The 20,200-nt window shown below is 46.4% G+C and overlaps 2 protein-coding genes across 2 annotated transcripts in view; one reads left to right on the top strand and one right to left on the bottom strand.

The window, feature by feature from the left end:
• Positions 1 to 2,617, top strand: part of st14 (ST14 transmembrane serine protease matriptase) — a 28,537-nt gene extending 25,920 nt beyond the window's left edge. Inside the window, exons 17-19 of the mRNA XM_056286374.1 lie at positions 596 to 864; positions 1,445 to 1,581; positions 2,456 to 2,617. Of these exons, the coding sequence (XP_056142349.1) occupies positions 596 to 864; positions 1,445 to 1,581; positions 2,456 to 2,617 (568 nt within the window). The remainder of the gene's footprint in view (positions 1 to 595; positions 865 to 1,444; positions 1,582 to 2,455) is intronic.
• Positions 2,618 to 4,228: 1,611 nt separating this feature from the next.
• The window catches only part of kirrel3l (kirre like nephrin family adhesion molecule 3, like), a 51,306-nt gene continuing 35,334 nt past the window's right edge, over positions 4,229 to 20,200 (bottom strand). Inside the window, exons 7-15 of the mRNA XM_056285905.1 lie at positions 13,185 to 13,333; positions 12,923 to 13,050; positions 11,170 to 11,296; positions 10,785 to 10,885; positions 9,811 to 10,012; positions 8,901 to 9,008; positions 8,541 to 8,650; positions 8,258 to 8,347; positions 4,229 to 6,940 (exon numbers count right to left, since the gene is read on the bottom strand). Of these exons, the coding sequence (XP_056141880.1) occupies positions 6,449 to 6,940; positions 8,258 to 8,347; positions 8,541 to 8,650; positions 8,901 to 9,008; positions 9,811 to 10,012; positions 10,785 to 10,885; positions 11,170 to 11,296; positions 12,923 to 13,050; positions 13,185 to 13,333 (1,507 nt within the window). The 3' untranslated portion in view covers positions 4,229 to 6,448. The remainder of the gene's footprint in view (positions 6,941 to 8,257; positions 8,348 to 8,540; positions 8,651 to 8,900; positions 9,009 to 9,810; positions 10,013 to 10,784; positions 10,886 to 11,169; positions 11,297 to 12,922; positions 13,051 to 13,184; positions 13,334 to 20,200) is intronic.

The raw sequence follows: 20,200 nt of genomic DNA, 5'->3' as shown, positions 1-20,200 counted from the left end.
TTATGCCCAAAAGGTGTACCTTTCTCTCAGCAAGTCATTAAATAATAATTACTGGATTATTGTTAATTATCTCCAGTCTGATTTTATATTATTCATTTCCACAATGTTTAAATGCAATCTGATGGAAGAAGTGTTTTTATTTTGCTCAACAGAGGGCAGTTAATACGCAAACTGCATCATTTGAAAATAGGCCCCGACGATACAATTAATGAAAAAAAAACAACCTTGGGGGCTAAATTTGCATCTCATCTGTTGATAGTACAGCAAGGCGTTTATCCAAATGCCCTGTAGGTGGCGCACTAGCCATGCAGTTCAACCTGAGTCGCTTCCATTGTGTCTGAGAGAGAATAGAGACTCACAGAGGGAGATGATATTTGCTTTACAATGCAGTTATCCCATTTATGGGCTTGTTCCACAGCATCGGTGACATTTATTTTCAAGGTTTTTCTTCACAATCACATATTCATGATATTGCTTTTTTTTTCTTTTCTCATTTTTTGTGGAATCGCGTAACCCCTGCTCTTTTCACCATAGCCTTGTGCAAAAAAAAAAAAAAAAAACATTTGCCCCTTGGCCTATAATGTGCTACTTGCAGGAACCTTGTGACATCCAACTGGCGAACCTACAGTGGCATGCAGGACCAGTACAAGCAAGATGATGTACAGCTGCGCTCGGTGCAGACCATCATCACCCACCCAAATTACAACCAGATGACCTTTGACTATGACATCGCACTGCTGGAGCTCAGCCAGCCGCTTGAGTTCACAAACACCATCCACCCCATCTGCCTACCCGCTCCTTCCCACGTCTTCCCAGCAGGCATGTCCTGTTGGGTCACCGGTTGGGGCACGCTCCGAGAAGGAGGTATACTTCATGGACTCTGCTAATTCAGTCAAATTTAGTTGGGTTTTTTTTGTTTTGGAATTTATACTTATTTTTGAATGCGTACCTTAATCTTCCTTAGTCATGAGTGACTCAATCTGCAGTAGCTTCTTGTGCCTCTTCACTTCACTTCTCCTCCCAGAAGACATGCCGGTCATCCTGTGTCCTTCTCTCAACGTGACATTCATCGCTCCTCTTCATCTTCCTCCCCTCGGCGCTGCCTTCTCCTCTCTTCATCTCTCGCTCTCTCATCCATCTCTCTCTCATTTCTCCCCTTCCTCTTCTCTAATGTCCCTCCCATTCCTTCATCTCCCTCATCATAACACCCTTCTCCTTCCTCTTCCACTCAACCCTCCCTCGCTTTCTAATCTTTTTCTAATCTGCTCTATTCCATTAAGCCCTTTTTTCCATATCCATATATCAAGGCAGACATTTTGTCTCCTGGGAAGCCTCTTAAACCTTCATTAGCCAACACTAATCCGGCCCATTAACACCTTTGATGTTGGTGGTGAGCGCAGAGGTCGTATGACAGAGTGCTGACCCCTTTCTCCTGCCTCGGCAGGTCGCACGGCACGGCTGCTGCAGAAGGCAGAGGTGAAGATCATTAACGATACGGTGTGTAACGTGGTCACGGAGGGGCAGGTCACCTCCAGGATGCTCTGCAGCGGCTTCCTGTCGGGGGGAGTCGATGCATGCCAGGTAAGACCAGAGGCGTTTTTTACACAGAGATCCTGCAATACTACCCTAATAAAGACTGGTCTGTACGCCGACTCTTGTTGTTGTTTTTACACTGAACCAAACGGATAACATCATGCGGGCCCCGGTGTGTGACTTTACATCACGTGCCAGTGTTCTGGAGAGCAGAGGCGGTGTGACGTGTAACGGCAGCATCAGCTGTCCCTTTTGCACAGATATGGATTTGGCTCTGTGACTACCTTCACTGCCGGCTGAACGCCCCGAAAACAACGCCTCCCCCCCCCCCCCCATTCCGTGTTCGTACCTTCTACACAGAACGGCGAGGCGGACTAATGGTGCGACGTTCCCGTCTTGAAAAGGCTGTGCAAAACGCCTCAGTGCAACATGTGTGGAAAGCCAGCGGAGACCCTTGAGCTCACAAGGGGGGATGTGGGGAGGTTTTCACAGACCCTTAGTCACTCAGGTCCAGGCCAAATCAAATCATTTCTTTCTATTTTTTTTTCTTTTACCCCCTTTTTCCTCCCCAATTGTATCTGGCCAATTACCCCGCTCTTTTTGAGCCATCCCGGTCGCTGCCCACCCCCTCTCCGCCGATCCGGGGGGGGGGGCGCCCCGACCGACCAGAGGAGGCGCTAGTGCAGCGACCAGCACAAATGTCCACATCTGACTTCCCACCCGCACACACGGCCAATTGTGTCTGTAGGGACGCCCGACCAAGCCGGAGGCAACACAGGGATTCGACCCGGCCACCCCGTGTTGTTAGCAACGGAATAGAGCGCTACGCTAGCCGGATGCCAGTTCTTTGATTATTTTTTTTTGTTGATTTATTTTTTTTTAGATATGTATTCTTACATTCTGCTGGCATTGTGCTCACCAGGGAGACTCCGGAGGGCCCCTGGCGTGCTTCGAGGAGAGCGGGAAGTGGTTCCAGGTCGGCATCGTGAGCTGGGGCGAGGGCTGTGCTCGTCGAAACAAGCCTGGCGTCTATTCACGCGTTACCAAGCTGAGAGACTGGATTCGCGAGATAACGGGGATTTGATGGAGTAGGGGGACAGGGAGGGATGGGGGAGGGGGAGGGGGGACCAGCGTGGCAAAAAAAGAAAAAAAATACCGAAGACTGAACATTTGAGTCTGACTTGAGGAAAAAGTCCTTCCACCATCCCTCCATTTAGCCAAGAACTCTCAGTGGGAGCACTGCTGCATGGGCACGGCTTTGCATGCAACACACTCACACACACTCACACTCACACACACTCTCACACACACACACACACACACACAAACACACACACACACACACACACACACACACACACGCATACTTTACACTTTCTAAGCTGTGTTTTTTTACAGGCTGCAAGCAGCAGAGACTCTTGTGCCCCAATCAATCATGTCATGTTTCACTGGTTTTATGAATATTCACTGAGTGTAGATAATGAAATATGTATATTTTGAGGACTCTGCCATCCCACGGTATTTTCTCCAGATCTGCACTGGCCGTAATGTGACTTCAAGCTGTTTTACACTGCAGCGGTTACCTTGCTAGATGAATCAGAGCGAGAATCTCGACAGTTTATATTTTGTTGAAATATTTTTTTAATACCAACCCATTCACTCTCTGAAAGTCCACTGAAGATTTCAGGCATTTATAAAAAAAATATATATATTGTTTATATTTATTAATACGCGAGATGCTTTTATCCGGGGTGCATGGAAATTTGCACTTTTGCCATTGGGCTCATAGAATAGATGTTTTGTAGCTCCTGTATATTAAGTGTGTGAATCAGAGTGCTGATCTGAGGCTGGCTTGACTCTTAAGTTGCGAAGATGTTCCGGTGATCCGAACAGAAAACGTGGATTTATTATTCCTATCATATTCTTCGCGGGTCAGCGCATATAGGCTCGGCCTCGTCTTTGCTGTGCTGGAATAATCTGGCGGAGCTTCAATACTCAGAGAAACTTTGACGCGATCCGGCGCGCCCCTGCACAGGCCGCCGTCTGCTGGTTGAGTTCGGGGCGGTGGGGGGTGGGGGGGGTTACACTTCCCGGCCTTCACCTGAACTCAAGCAGATCGATGGGGGGGGGGGGTCGACCGGTCGCCAGAGGAATACAGCGTCTTCCTAATCCTGTTGAGTTTCTGCTCACTGGTCAAACGTGGCTCCATTTTATTAATCCGTTTTTGTAGCTGTGTGACGTCATGTCAGTCACCCTGGGAACAAATCAAAACAAAACAAGCCAAAGATTTAAGCCGAAGTATTCCACACTGAAGACCGTAACTGTGGTAAGGGGTCATTCCTCCGTGGACCTTTCCTTATCGATTCCTTAGTGTAAATGTGTCGTCTCGAATAAGTAGGTTGAGGGCTGAGGCCTTTTGAGACGATTTTGAGATGCAATGTTTGCCGACTCCGATTTTAATGGCGCGTGTTCTCTCTAGTGTCTTTCTTTGTACGCGAAATCGTTTTTATATGACAGATTTATGATAATAAAGATCTTAATCTGAATCTGCCTCGTCAGATCATCTGTATTATGTCATTGTCTGGGCCCTCGTTGGTGCGGCGTTGTGCGTTTAACGTGCGCCTTGTCCCCTCTCAGAGGAGGCTTGGTGGTGAACATGCAGCTCTCCTCCTCCTCCCCGGCGTGAGTCGCGGGTCTATCTGGGGCTGCACCCACACCGGAGGAGCACGCGGGGGTGTCGAGACAAGCTCACGTTGTCACATCATACCAGGCGTCGTCGCGGCCGTATCCCGTTACGCTTAGGAGGGCCGGGGATGCTGGCGTTGGGAGGCGGGTACACATACAGCGGGGGGCTCCGCCATCTCATCTGTCTTCATTAAAAGCGGCGCTCTACTGTGGGAATAGGAAAATCAACATAGGCAGCGCCGCTAATTTATGTATTCATCATCTCGGCTGCACAGGCAGCTTTGTTTGTCTCCGTTCCCGCGTGCACACAACAAACCCACTTTTGGGGGATGACTAATTCACGGGAACCCAAGTAGCCAGTTATTTATCGGAAATGGTTTTATTTAAATATAAATATGTGTACAAAGTTACAAGCAACGGTAGATCATTTTTAGCAAATAAAACTCTTAATAACATTATTAAAAAAACAAAAACAAATGGCGATTAGTTATGTTCTGAGAAGCATAGTAACTTTGCATTCAGTGATTGATGATCAACTTAAAAGAGAAAGTTTGTGGACCCAAATAAAATCAAAAGGAGACATGGATACATATGTATATAATATAAAGATACTTTACAATAGAGTTGCTTACACGCTGTACATTAAGGCTTATATAAAATACAAAAATAAAGACGAGCAATGATCTTTTCTTCCTCACTTTTCGTGACGTTTGTTCTCATCGGGCTGCCTGGCAGCAGCCGTTGGGACCGGTGGCAGTACTGGAGCCCAGACTACGACTTGCAGGTCTGTGGAAGCGGAATGCAGCTGGTGCGGAAAACCAATGTCTCGAACATGGAATGGGCATGGAAATAAACGCTGAACAGTTTCACTAGACACATCATTTGCATGCAACAGAGAGAGAAAGTATGGGCTCACCCTATTTGTACAGCTATTTTGTCAGTATGTCAGGGTAGTACTGTCTTTGTAAACATGTTGAAACTATTTGATTGTGTTGTAAAACCGGAGGGCGCGCGGTCCAAAGTGGGACAGCATTACACGTCTTAAACCACCTGGGTCCGCTAAAATACAGGCCGCACTCACACTTAATTCAAGTTAGTTCAAGATTAACCAGCCATTATCCAAACCCCCAGCTATGATTGTTCTGGCAATAGCCTTCTCCTAAATTTTACAATTTGAAGACACGGTTACAAAACAGAACTGAGAGTAGGACAGCAGTGCACAAGCCTCAGCCTTTTGTCTTTTCCTATACAATTACCACCATCTTTGGCTTGCCATGGCCTTACTTTGTCCAGCATGGTACAACACACAGTTAACACAGTCTCATTAAGATGAAGGCTACGATACACATTCTTTTCATATCTCCTTATTGCCCCTGCAAGCAGCACCGACTGGTTCAACAGGCGAGGGTCATTATCAGAAAAGACACTCTTCAAAGCTGGAGGAATGCAGCTCTGGCCAAAAGGACACTGCCACTGATTAGACTGTCCATACAGAGCCTGTGGTGCAAATCATTCAGCAGAGCTGAGATTCTTATGCAGAATGCTTTAGGACCGTCTCTGTGTAGCTCAGTCTTTCATTGATGGATACAGACACAAATGTGCTTAGAATTCCTTTCGCATGCCAACGAACATCAAACGACGGACGACAAAATGTTGTTTACATCTTTTTTTTTTCTTCTCCTCAAATACGTCTTGTTTTCATCTTCTTTCGATGTCTTTTAACGTGTCATGTTTGAGATTTTGTTCGGGTTGAGAGACAAAAGGCTCTAGTATCCAAGTAAATCACTAACACCCCCCCCCCCCACCTCGTCACTGTTGGCCGCCCCGAAGTCAGGAGATGCATTTGTTTTGTATTCCAGTTTGCCTTTCTCCCCCTCAGGTAGGGTTTCTCCACAGGTCAGCTGGGTGTCATGGTTGAGATACCCCAGTGAGGTATCACACTGTAGTCATTGTATGTTTTAGCGACACAACGCAATCTGCTGAATTCAACAGGTCAAGAACTCCACAGGCTCAGTGACTGTAGATCTTCCTTCCACCTACTAACACAAATAAATTAAGGGCGGTTATCCCACGACCTTATCATACAGCTCCATCCGAATGAATTTAAACATGTCCTGGAAGGACCGATTTATTAGCGATAATCTTATGTTAGTCCAGCCACACCCATATGGAAGTGACTACTGTTACCTCCTCGCAGCTCCCATATGCTACTCTCCACCATTATGTCCAATCAGACGTGAGTCTGCATGCGCTGTGAGGGTCGACCATAGTCAGACTGCTGGGAAGACACTTGTGAGGATGCATAGGAGAAGCGGGATGAGCTGGAGACTTTGCTGGCCTGATCTGATTGGTCGTAAGCATCCACCTTCTCGTAAGAGGCGGGCTTAACATAGCTGGTAAAGGCGCGGCCATAGGTGGCAGGTAGGTAAGCTGAGCCGCTGTAGAGGGGGTCGGTGGGGTAGATGCTAGCAGGCTGGGCGGCCTGCTGCTGGGCGGCCTGCTGCTGCTCATAGGTGGAGCGGGTCCCTGTGGTGGTGGCATAACGGTGGGAGAAGTCATAGATACGAGGCTGGGTGCCATGCTGGCCGTAGAGGGGGCTGGGGGACGGGAGTTGCGATGGAGTGTAGACTGGTCGTGAGTTGGGTACATACTCAGAGAATCCACTGTTGCGGACATGTCGTTCGTCATGGGCACGGACGTTGTAGTAGCCATTGGTGGGATCCTAGGGGCAAAACAGAAATAAAAACACTGTCATACAATTTACATCAAAGAATCAAAGGTAGTCTAAAGGGTCCGACCCGTTCGCCAAGGGCTAGTGAGTCTGGTCATCAGTGGTCATTAAACTACCCCCCCCCCTTCAGCATATCCGCTCCCTCGCGCCTCTGGGCGCACGCACTTCCAATGGCCTCACGGTCTCACCGTCCCACTTCTGACACCAATGGAACGATTCAGTCGGGAACCGCCACCCGGAATCGAACCCAGGTATCCCAGACCACGGGCGACTGCGCTAACCAGTCAACTAAAGGGTCCGACCCGTTAGCCAAGGGCTAGCGAGTCTAGTCATCCGTGGCCGCTAAGCGCAAGTTATACTTTCCGAGTACGCGAGGGTCCGCGTGACGTAAATTTCTGCCTCGGAGAGTGTGTAGGCGCGTAGGGTCCGCGCGGACATCCGCTTACCTCCCATTTTTTGTTGACAAGGGCGCAACTGCGCATGCGCCGGTAAACAAACGGACGCCGACTTGGAAGAGAGGGCGCGTGAAGAGATTCGTCGTTACCCTTATCTTAATAATTCGTCATTTAAACACTACAAAGAGAATCAGATGTGCACAAATTTATGGAAGGAAATTGCCAAAACTTTGGGGAAAGAAGAAGGTGTGTGCCGACAGAAATGGAAGTATTTGAGAGACAGATTGAGTGCAAGAAAAAAGCTGAAGGGAAGAAGCGGTGCACCAGGCGGGAACGTTTGTGTCCCCGCCATTGTTTCCCTTTTGAGCTGGCTTTCCGAGTTCATCAAACACCGGGACACAGACTCCAACTTTCCAGTAGAGGTAAGTTTTCTCCAATTGTGCTAAATATAACAAACAAAAGCATTTCTTCTTCTGTATGTCGCCATTTTGCCCGGAAATACGTAACGTCGATCGACTGCGCATGTGCGAAACGCGTACTCTAAATGGACTCCAGCTGTCCGCGTACGCGTCCGCTCTGGAGTATATCCGGGCCCTTACACGACCCCCCTCCTTCAGCATATCAGTTCCCCCACGCCCCTGGGCGCACGCACTCCCTATGGCCTCACGGTCTCACATCCCACTTCTGACACCAATAGCGACGTCAGCCGGGAACCGAACCCGGGCATCCCAGACCACGAGGGACTGCACGAACCAGTCAACTAAAGGGTCCGACCCGTTAGCCAAGGGCTAGCGAGTCTAGTAGTCTGTGCTCGTTACAGTATCAAGGACAAAAGCAATGAATGCTCGCTATCGGGGAGTTTCTTCAACTGAGCTTTTTTTTTTTAAGTTGGATTTTTTTTTTAGGGGTTTACCTTGATGTCCGATCGCTCATCCTCCTCCTCCTCCAGAAGGTCGCTGTGTTCTGTGCGCGAAGTCCCAGGAGACTCGCTGCTGTTTGGAGCCTGAGGGAAGACCAGACGTATCCAAGAATTAAAAGGTTGAACAGCGCTTCACTCGATCGAGAACAAAACGTAGGAAGAAAAAAATTTTTTTTTTTAAATGGCAGTGCATGACACCACAGTGTCATTGGGAATTTTCTCTCAACATGAGTAGAGATATATGTGGTAGCCCGGGAGCAGAGAGAAAGGAATTTACCATGGGCTCTTTGACATCCTCCTCATCGTCATTCCCCCGTGTTGCGTTGTGATCGCTGTGAACGATCTGAACTCTGATGTCACTCTTCGAAAGACGTGTGCACTTCTTACCTATAAGGGACCCCCCAAAAAAAATTGTACCCTTGATGAATAACACACGTCTTCCAGGAAGTACAAGATGAATTTAGCATGTTATTTTCAACGGTGTAAATTCTGGTTCGCTTCAGGATTGTGTATGAAGCTGCACAGAAGAAATACCCCTGGCACAATTCTCAAACCGCGAATGAAAGAGGATTTCATCCATCTGATTTGAAGAATTGCCTGTTGACCCTCTCTGGCACATACTAACCGTTGAGCTCACCTTTGCCAGTGTGCCTGCAGCAGAGGGAGACCAAAGTGATGACACAGATGAGGAGGACACAGCCTCCACCCACTGTAGCACCAACAATGATCAACATTGGCAGGGCCTCTGTAAGATAAGAACAGTAGTGGAGGAAGAGAGAGAGAAAAAGGAGAGGGGGTAAAATGAGAGGGAGGAGAGAAAAAAAACTGTCAAAGTTAGCATCTTAAAGATCAGAGGGCAAGAGAAAGAAACAGATCCATTCATTCACCCTTCCTAATCCCGGAAAAATGCCAGCGCCTATATAAATTCATCTGTGGTAAGCCCTGGCCTGCTAAGCGCCAGCATACAAGTCATGCATGCAGCTCAGTGTCCCACAGCCTGGCTATTGTCTCTAATCTCTCTGAAAGAAGGGTAACAAGGCCTGACATGCAATGAAGCAATAGACAGTAATCTAATTAGAGATTCCAGGAGATACCGCTGCCCGGTTCTCTTGAGACCCTGCTCTGCTACGTTGATGCAAATTAGTGGCGAGGACCTTATTTTTGGTGTCTGCTGCAACAAAGGTTTCCACCAGTGCCAGTGTGTAGTAAGAGCACCGCTACCTTATTTTAAGATCACTTACAAGGTTTGGAGTCTGAGATACTGCGCCAGACTGTCAAACAGATAGAAAATAGGAGCCCAGCCCAGGACACCTGTGGGTTCTTTTAATTTACTTTAGTCTCCAATCAATATCTATGTTATGGGGTGAATGCATTCATTAAAGGGACCATCTGCTGATTAGATTATATCGATTAGAGGAGTATAATTAAGATAAGCTTGAGATGGGTGCTCCACTTTTCACCCAGTCTGTCCCCCCCTTCAACCACAAGGGTTGAAATGAAGCTTTTGGTGGGTACTGATGAAGGTAAGCACCCCGGTCGGTCTTTACCTTGTTCCTTCAGAGTGACCAAGGCTGTGCCGGTGCCGAAGCGGTTCCAGGCAGTGCAGTTGTAGCGCAGCTGGAAGTCCTGGGCCAGCGTCTCAGACAGCACCAGAGAAGATACGACTCCGTGATTGCTGGTCACGGTCTGCACTGAAAAACGACCAGTAGAGGAACCCGATGATAGGCTCATGTCTCCAAATGTCCACACCTGGAGGGAGGAGAGACAACAAGTCCACGTAGAGTTAGTAATATTTTTATTCAATAAGGAATCCCTAATTAGAGTGTATGCTGCCTGAGCTCTTCATCCTTAAATCCCTGCTAGCCTCTGACTGAACACTGCAAAAATTTCTTTCTGATGTGCCTTCTCTCCCCTTGACCTCTATTATGCCCCCTGGCTGACACAGCTCACAGGCTCATGTTTAAGCTGCCTCCCATGTCTTCCCTGCAGGTGAGGCCTGAGGGGGGGGGGGGGGCTGAGGGGAGGCAATGTTAGAAAATAAGGTTCTTCTCTGCTGTCTTCAGCACGAGGCCAATAGTGCACCTGTCTCACACTCCTCCTCAGACCCTAATTATCCTCTTCCAGCCCAGCCTACGTTCAGCGGTTCAATGGGGTCAGCCGACTGATGCCTGATGGGCCACTAATTGAACGCGGTTTGGCTGAACCCTGCAGGAAGCCAGTCCCCCAAAGCCCAACCAACTTGACTATCCCTCTCATCCTCGGTGTATGTGTGTGCGATTATATGCATGTGTGGACAGGTGTGCCCCTTTGTGTACTTGTGTGTAACTACGCGGTGTGTGTGTGTGCGCGCATTTGTTAGCATATGTACAGGTGTGAGGGTGTGAGGGTGTGAGGGTGAGGGCACAGATAAAGCACATGGTGATCTCTCTCGTACGGGCAGGTTGGAGAGTGAGTGGCTCAGGGTATGTGAGCCCGCAAACGCGAGCAAACGGTAGATAGTGAAGACAAGACGATCACTTACAATCTTATCAGGAGGGGGGCTGCTTCCCACCAGGCACTCCAGCTTGCCCTTGGAGTGCTTTACAGCATGCTGCGTAGCATCCGCTGTGATGATCGGTGGGCCTGGTGTGAGGGAAAGACAAAGAAAGATGATGCAAAGAGGCGAGAGAGAGAGAGAGAGAGAGAGAGAGAGAGAGAGAGAGAGAGAGAGAGAGAGAGAGAGAGAGAGAGAGAACAAAAAAACAGGACGAGATAATATTTTGAAATGTTGACATATGAGCAAGTAAACAAGATGCGTTCCCAGATATGGACTTCTGCTCCATTTATGCTAGAGATCAATCCAGAAGATTCCCCGTGTTACCCCCGTATGTGATACCCATGCTGCACCACGAGCGGCTGTTGCTCACCGTTAACAGTCAGGGTGACGTCCCTCTCCGCCACCCCGATACGGGGGACGATGGCCTTGCAAGTGTAGGTGCCAGCATCCTCTTGGGTAACGGCCTTCAACTGCAAAGTGTTACCATTACTAAGCACCTAAAGAGAGATCGAGAAAGACCGAGAGAAAGAGTGGGAACGGGGGGCAAAGGAAGAGAAAAAGTGGGAACAGGGGGGCAAAGGAAGAGAAAGAATGGGAACGGGGGGGGCAAAGGAAGAGAAAGAGTGGGAACGGGGGCAAAGGAAGAGAAAGAATGGGAACGGGGGGGGGGCAAAGGAAGAGAAAGAGTGGGAACAGGGGGGCAAAGGAAGAGAAAGAATGGGAACGGGGGGGGGGGCAAAGGAAGCGAAAGAATGGGAACGGGGGGGGGGCAAAGGAAGAAAAGGGGGATTGAGACCTTTACATTTGCAGCAGCAGCAGCAAACAAGTTGAGTCGGTGTGGCAGCAGCAACACAGAGGCGGACTGGCTGTTATAACAAACGCGAGCGGATCGAGTTTAATTTCATTGTGAAGGGCTTTAATCACAGCATTAAGCACTCTAGCAGCCACTGAGTGACCACGCTGCTGGGGGGGACTGTTGTAATTAAACAGCGGAGACAGAGCTGCGTGTTTCATGGCGCGAGTGCAGGCCCTTAGCCTCTGCAGCAGCTACTATACTCGCTCACCTCCTTAGCTCATTGATCCAGCTATTCCATCAAGCTGTGATTAATCCATTTACCCTTACCACCACCCCCCCGCCTTCTTCTACCCACCTCCGCATTCCCCCTCTCACCCCCCCCCCACAACACACTTATGGAATAACCCAATTAATCTATTACTTGTGGCTATGTGAGGCACAGTGGTGGCGGGTGGATTAGAAAAATGCCTCTGCATTTGCCTCAGAGGGGCTGAAAGCGTTCACTCTGAGATGACAGCATCGCTTACGCCGTCCTGCAGCGTTCTTTATAGGTAGCTGTGTTTTGGTTTTTTTTTTTTTTTTTTTTCCTCTTCCCCTCCCCTCTCCCCAACACTGCCTCAGAAATCGGATTAGCTGCCAGGAGAGAAGCTCCCAAGAGATGCTGCCATTGATGTGCTGAAGTGGAAGACTTTTACCAGGATGATGCAAAGTATAGGTGCGAGTGTCACATTCATTTTCTCCCATGGAATTGGCTTTGAGGAAATGGATAGTCTGGTGGGTGTCAGGTCATTTTAATGTTGGAGAAGCTGAGATGCTGCTCCACAGGTTACGGAGCATGATGCAATTCTGTTTGTTTTTTTAATTTGTGTGTTGTTTTAACATGTGGTGCGCTGATTGATTGGTTGGTTGATTGAGTGATTGATTGATTGATTGATTGATTGATTGTGATTAAATGACTGGTTGATTGACTGATTTTTCTGGTCAAATTCTTATTGACAGAATGTCAGTTGCCCCGGTTACGCTGTATGAATCTGCTGGTGTGCGGACAGCTTGCGGAGGAGGCTTGGGTCCTCGGGGAGCATGTCGAGGGGAGGTGATGAAGATTCAGTCGACAAGCGAATGTGTGGATGAAAAGTGCGAGGGGTTTATGCCTTAAGGCTCTGTACCACAGACACACACACACACACACACACACACACACACACACACACACACACACACACACACACACACACACACACACACCTTTTGATGGGTAGTGTTGAGGGGGGAGGTGTTGAAGCTTTACCACTAAGAAGAGGTGTTGCATTGTGTTTTGTTGCCTTACCACACTGGAGCCCTGCTTAGTCCAGGCTAAGGTCAGGGGAGGATTCCCTGTCCAGGCACATGTGAAGGCTGCGTCCATCCCTATGTCCACAGTCATGGGCTTGGGCTCTGATAGCAGCCTGGGGCCAACTAGGAGAGAACAAGACAGGCCGTCAGTCATATTCACCAACGAAGAACCGGTCCCATGCACAGTATGCCGTGGAAAATCAGAATATGTGACTGAACTATATAAAGCACTAAGTTTTGTCAACATCAAAACTCACATTGGACATCGACCAGGGTGCTGACATTGGTGCTTCCCACGGAGTTGGACACCTCGCAGGAGACGGGGTCGGTGAAGTAGGAATGATCCACCGTTACCTCAAGACTGTCGCCATTGGCTTCCGAGATGGGAACTCCCCCCTTTGACCATCTGAAAGAGACCAAACTCACAGGCTTAACACTCCTTTCCCATGTCTCATTAATGCCGCTGCTGCTGTTGCCTAGCCCGGTGTTGCTTCAGCCTCCACAGCACCCGCCACCACATACAGCTAGACTCCCACAGCTACGTGTGCCATGTTCACCTGTCATGTCTCGTGACAATTATGTGGTTGTGCTATCATCAGAAGAATTTATACCCGCTGCTTTGAGGGTTGGAAATTTGGTGAATGTGGTGTGGAAGCAAATTGTATATAGCTGTACATAGCTTTGCTTTGCAGTATGTTTCCAATCTACAGTTTTGAATACTTTTCCACTCTATATAGAATATTTTAAAACTAACTAACATGAAGCTAACTGTCCCACAGACTTATTTCTGTCTGTATTATTTTTATTCATCCTTATTAACTTTATTACTTACTTATTTACTTTATTACTTTACTTATTTACTTTATTATTTATTCCCCCCCCCTTTTTTTCCTCCCCAATTGTATCCGGCCAGTTACCCCACTCTTCTGAGCCGTCCCGGTCGCTGCTCCACCCCCCTCCGCCGATCTGGGTAGGGCTGCAGACTACCACATGCCTCCTCCGATACATGTGGAGTCGCCAGCCGCTTCTTTTCACCTGACAGTGAGGAGTTTCGCCAGGGGGACTTAGCATGTGGGAGGATCACGCTATTCCCCCCAGTTCCCTCTCCCCTCCAAACAAGCGCCCCGACTGACCAGAGGAGGCGCTAGTGCAGCGACCAGGACACATACCCACAGCCGGCTTCCCACCCGCAGACACGGCCAGTTGTGTTTGTAGGGATGCCTGACCAAGCTGGGGGTAACACAGGGATTTGAACCGGTGATCCCCATGTTGGCAGGCAACGGAATAGACCGCCACGCCACCCAAATGCTATTTATCCTTTATTTAGCCAGGAAGGTCCCACTGAGATACAAATTGTAAATGTTAAACTGACTGCATTTATTTATAGCACTTTTCTAGTCTACCGACCACTCAAAGTGCTTTACGGCGTATGTCTCACATTCACCTGTTCACACACACATTCTGACTGACACTGATGGTGGAGGCTGCCATGCAAGGCGCCATCCTGCTCATCAGGAGCAGTTAGGGGGTTCAGTGTCTTGCTCAAGGACACTTCGACATGCTCTCTGGAGGAGCCAGGGATCGAACCAGAAACCTTCCGATTTCTAGACGACTTGCTCTACCTCCTGAGCCATGCCGCCCGCAAGATCTCTTTTTCCAGGGAGTCCTGGTCAGGACGGCAGCATAAGCAGTTTCACACAAAAAAACAATTTAACATGACAGAACACACACAATATATATATATATATATATATATATATATATATACACTACCGTTCAAAAGTTTGGGATCACATTGAAATGTCCATATTTTTGAAGGAAAAGCACTGTACTTTTCAATGAAGATAACTTTAAACTAGTCTTAACTTTAAAGAAATACACTCTATACATTGCTAATGTGGTAAATGACTATTCTAGCTGCAAATGTCTGGTTTTTGGTGCAATATCTACATAGGTGTATAGAGGCCCATTTCAAGCAACTATCACTCCAGTGTTCTAATGGTACAATGTGTTTGCTCATTGGCTCAGAAGGCTATTTGATGATTAGAAAACCCTTGTGCAATCATGTTCACACATCTGAAAACAGTTTAGCTCGTTACAGAAGCTACAAAACTGACCTTCCTTTGAGCAGATTGAGTTTCTGGAGCATCACATTTGTGGGGTCAATTAAACGCTCAAAATGGCCAGAAAAAGAGAACTTTCATCTGAAACTCGACAGTCTATTCTTGTTCTTAGAAATGAAGGCTATTCCATGCGAGAAATTGCTAAGAAATTGAAGATTTCCTACACCGGTGTGTACTACTCCCTTCAGAGGACAGCACAAACAGGCTCTAACCAGAGTAGAAAAAGAAGTGGGAGGCCGCGTTGCACAACTGAGCAAGAAGATAAGTACATTAGAGTCTCTAGTTTGAGAAACAGACGCCTCACAGGTCCCCAACTGGCATCTTCATTAAATAGTACCCGCAAAACACCAGTGTCAACATCTACAGTGAAGAGGCGGCTGCGGGATTCTGGGCTTCAGGGCAGAGTGGCAAAGAAAAAGCCATATCTGAGACTGACCAATAAAAGAAAAAGATTAAGATGGGCAAAAGAACACAGACATTGGACAGAGGAAGACTGGAAAAAAGTGTTGTGGACGGATGAATCCAAGTTTGAGGTGTTTGGATCACAAAGAAGAACGTTTGTGAGACGCAGAACAAATGAAAAGATGCTGGAAGAATGCCTGACGCCATCTGTTAAGCATGGTGGAGGTAATGTGATGGTCTGGGGTTGCTTTGGTGCTGGTAAGGTGGGAGATTTGTACAGGGTAAAAGGGATTCTGAATAAGGAAGGCTATCACTCCATTTTGCAACGCCATGCCATACCCAGTGGACAGCGCTTGATTGGAGCCAATTTCATCCTACAACAGGACAATGACCCTAAACACACCTCCAAATTGTGCAAGAACTATTTAGAGCAGAAGCAGGCAGCTGGTATTCTATCGGTAATGGAGTGGCCAGCGCAGTCACCAGATCTGAACCCCATTGAGCTGTTGTGGGAGCAGCTTGACCGTATGGTACGCAAGAAGTGCCCATCCAACCAATCCAACTTGTGGGAGCTGCTTCTGGAAGCGTGGGGTGCAATTTCTCCAGATTACCTCAACAAATTAAAGGCTAGAATGCCAAAGGTCTGCAATGCTGTAATTGCTGCAAATGGAGGATTCTTTGACGAAAGCAAAGTTTGATGTAAAAAAATCTTATTTCAAATACAAATCATTATTTCTAACCTTGTCAATGTCTTGACTCTATTTTCTATTCATTTCACAACATATGGTGGTGAATAAGTGTGACTTTTCATGGAAAACACAAAATTGTTTGGGTGATCCCAAACTTTTGAACGGTAGTGTATATATATATATATATATATATATATATATATATATATATGTAAAAGCTACACAAGAGAAATAGTAAAAGAAGAGAGGCACAAGCCATACCAGCGCTATCCATAACACAGCCCACCTCAAGTCAAGGATTATGTAAAACAGCAACATGTTTCATTCAGGGCAGTTTGTAAAAGACCTTTAAAAGTATTCAAAGCAAGGAGCGCTTCTGCGGTAATGGTATTTTGCAGCTCATTCCATTCCCAAGGTGTATAAAAGGAGAAAGCCGTTTTACCAAGCTGTAAGTGCACCCTGGGGACACTGAAAAAGAATCTGAGTAGTAAGTCTAGTGCTACAGTTACTTGTCTGACGGGATAAAAGCTTGGAGATATAAGTAGGTAGTTTACCCAACAATGTCTTGGCAATAAATATAGCATCATGTTTATTTTCCTCCTCTGGTATAGAGAGGACCATCCTAAAGAGCCGTATAAAACATCTCATACGAAGGACGAGACAACGGATGAGACGTCCGTCCTTCAGATGAGACGTTAAACCGAGGTCCTGACTCACTGTGGTCATTAAAGATCCCATGGCACTTATCGCAAAGAGTAGGGGGTCCCCCGGTGTCCTGGCAAAATTCCCAACCTGGCTCTCTCCATCTGGCCACCTAATCACCCCCCCCCCCCTGTAATTCACTCTATGATTCCTCCCTCTCCACCTCAAGCTGATATGTGGTGAGCGTTCTGGTGCAAAATGGCTGCCGTGGATCACCCAGGTGGGTGCTACACATTGGTGGTGGTTGAAATGAGTTTCCGCCCTTTACTGCGAAGTGCTTTGGATGTCAAGATAAAGTGCTATATAAATGTAATCCATTATTATTTTTATTATTATTATTATTATTATAAAATGCAATGGTGAGTGCATGAGCTTGCACTTGTTACAAAAAGTAATGCAGCATGATATGCAGAATCCCATTTTTTTTGGTAGGGGTGATGTTGCATGCATGTAAATCACATCACCATAGTCTAATGCAGATAGAAATAAGCTTTGAACAATTTTCTTTTTTGCTTCAAATGGAAAGCCTTTTTTTTAAACAGGAAAAATAGCCCAATTTAGGACCAAGATTTTTTCAATAGATTTCAATGTGCACATTAATAATGATAATAATTATAATAATAATAAAAATTCCCTGTGATGGTTTGGTGGCCTGTCCAGGGCATCTCCCCGCTGCCGCCTAATGACTGCTGGTATAGGCGCCAGCATCCCCGCAACCCTGAGAGCAGGATAAGCGGTTTGAATAATGGATGGATGGATGGATGGATAATAAATTTTAAAAAAAATCAAACTTGTATAGCACTTTTCTAACACTCAGAGTCACTGTACAATAAACGGAGGTGAAACAAGACAACAGATAAACATAACACAAACATACAGGGGTGGATGGGAAGGGGAGGGCTATGAGAGGGAGAAGCGGCAGCCAAACAACGCCAGCAGTAAACTCCAACTTAAACTAATACAAAAGGGCAAGAAAAACAAAAAACAACAGCGCTGTAGATGTTGATTTTCTGTAGGGCATTACTCCCGTAACCTAGTCCTCTCCCGAGGTATCCACTAGGCGGCACTATTTAACCCATAGCTGGGTTAAAAACCAACTTTTCATCAAGGCATATGCCTAAGTATTTGTAAGAAATGGGTCTTTCTTTAAATGTACCTTATAATGTCAAGATAGTTTGATCAGCTGCTTTAGAGTGAGAACGAGTGAAGGTCATATATTTGGTCTTTTTTAAAAAAAAAATTATTTAGGACCAGTTTTAATTTTAACAGTGAAAGCTGCAGTGATTGAAAAGCTCTATGGCATGATTCAAAGAGGGTGCCACTGTATAAACAATTGTGTCATCCACAAACAAACGAATCTTAGCTGAATTTATTCCATGACCTAAGTCATTTGTAAAAATAGAAAATAAGATAGAGGCTAAAATAGATCCTTGAGGTACACCTTTGTTCACTTAAGTGAGGCTGAGGTGTGATTTTCTTCTGAGACACACAGCTATTTTGGATACATAGTTCTTAATCCAATTCAGAGCCATTTCACACAGGCCTATACAGCTGAGTCTCTGTAATAGCAGTTTGTGATCTACAGAGTTGAACGCTTTAGACAAACCAACAAATAGAGCTGCACATGGCTGTTTACAATGTAAAGAAGTGATAATATCATTAGTAACTAACATAGCTGCTGTTATTATACCATGGCCTGATCTAAATTAACCTGACTGAGATTCATTGAGAATATTATTATCAGATAAAAACTGTTTTAATTGGTCATTTACAAGAAACCAGACAGTCTGGAAATGGGACAGTAATTATTCAAGTCAGAAGGGTATCCACCCTTTAATAAAGGGAGAACCATAGCTGACTGGGTATGACATTGGAGCAGGGATGGCTGGTATAAATGGGCTAACAGGGCTAAGCCCGCCCTATCTTTTACAATAAAGATAGAAAATTATTGTTAAAAAACCTTAGAACAGATTGTTGTGATTTTTGGTGGAACCTAGAGCAGCAACATCACCAAATTGTCACAAGAAAAACAAAGGATTTATCTAAATGGGGCTCTTTTATTACAGCCCAAACACAGCATCAGCTTCCATTCGTCTTTGTGGTAAGTGAGTGACAGGCGTCGTGGCACGCCCCTTCGGTTTGTTGAGCATCTGGGCTAAATTCATTCAGCCCTCAGGTCGCTGACTTTTGACAAATGACAGCGGACGTACAGAGAGTGACAGGCATTGTGGCACGCCCCATTGATTTGCTGATCATTTGGACCAAATTCATTCAGCCCTCAGGCCGCTGACTTTCGACAAATGGCGTACAGAGTATGTACAGATGTAGAAAGTTACGGCAGTAGTGAGTTGCTACCGGTGCGAGAGCAGCGGGGTGAGGGGGGTGGATGGTGAGCACGGGCATTAACATGAACGAGGTGGATTATTTACTTTATCATCCGTTTTCTTCTATGTCTTCGGAGGAAAAATTGGAAGTGAAGGGACTGGGGACACATCGTCTAAACGATGTTTGAATAACACAAAAGGACAAACGACAAAATCGCAAGTTTGTTACTTGGTTTCGGTGAAAGGACTGGCTAACGGCAAGTGTAGCTAAGAATGAGCCTTTCTGTTTCCCATGCTCGCTTTTTGGAGAAGACATGGCTTGGACCCAACAAGGAATTGTGGATTTGAAACATTTATCCAACAAAATTAGGAGACGTGCGTGCACATGCGTGAGAGAGAGAGAGTTTTGGGGCATCAGGCCATTCTTGTGGGTACTTCCCTATAGTGTTGTTGTAGAGCTCTTGCTATGTAACAAGGATATATACTGTTGGTGCTGTAATTTGGTATCTTGGCTGTGACGCTGCTGTTGCTGCAGCATGAACTATTGATGAGCATAATGCATTTGTTATCCCACCCACCCAATATCACCACCAGCCGTCACTGCGTTGGAGGATAAACTGAGATTAAAAAGAGAATTATTAGGCTCTGTTATAATCTCGATTAACAAATACTATATATATATATATATATATATATCAATCTTTTGGTATTGGAAGCATTCTGGTTTCTGTTTCCAATTTAGTCCGAGTCGTATTGACCAATCATGTTAGAGCAGGCGGTGATTTCTACAGGAACATGCTTTGGTTGCATGTTGGTAACAGTCCGTGTGGGGAGCGAAAGAGGTGGAACGCATTGGCTGAAATGTCGTCTGGACCTAAAACGCCTACTAAAAGTGTCAATGTTTGTGTATTGTGTGGAGAAACATTTGACTCATGTCAATCCGGTCGTAGACGTCGTCTCTCAACTCCAACTCCATTCTCCCATCTCAAGTTGCTAATGTGACTGTAAACAATGACGGGCGCATGGAAGAAGA

This window comes from Lampris incognitus, chromosome 9, assembly GCF_029633865.1.
Source record: "Lampris incognitus isolate fLamInc1 chromosome 9, fLamInc1.hap2, whole genome shotgun sequence".
NCBI classification, from domain to species: Eukaryota; Metazoa; Chordata; class Actinopteri; order Lampriformes; family Lampridae; genus Lampris; species Lampris incognitus.
The sequence above is the reverse complement of the archived record's forward strand: the minus strand, read 5'-3'. Positions and strand labels throughout refer to the sequence as shown.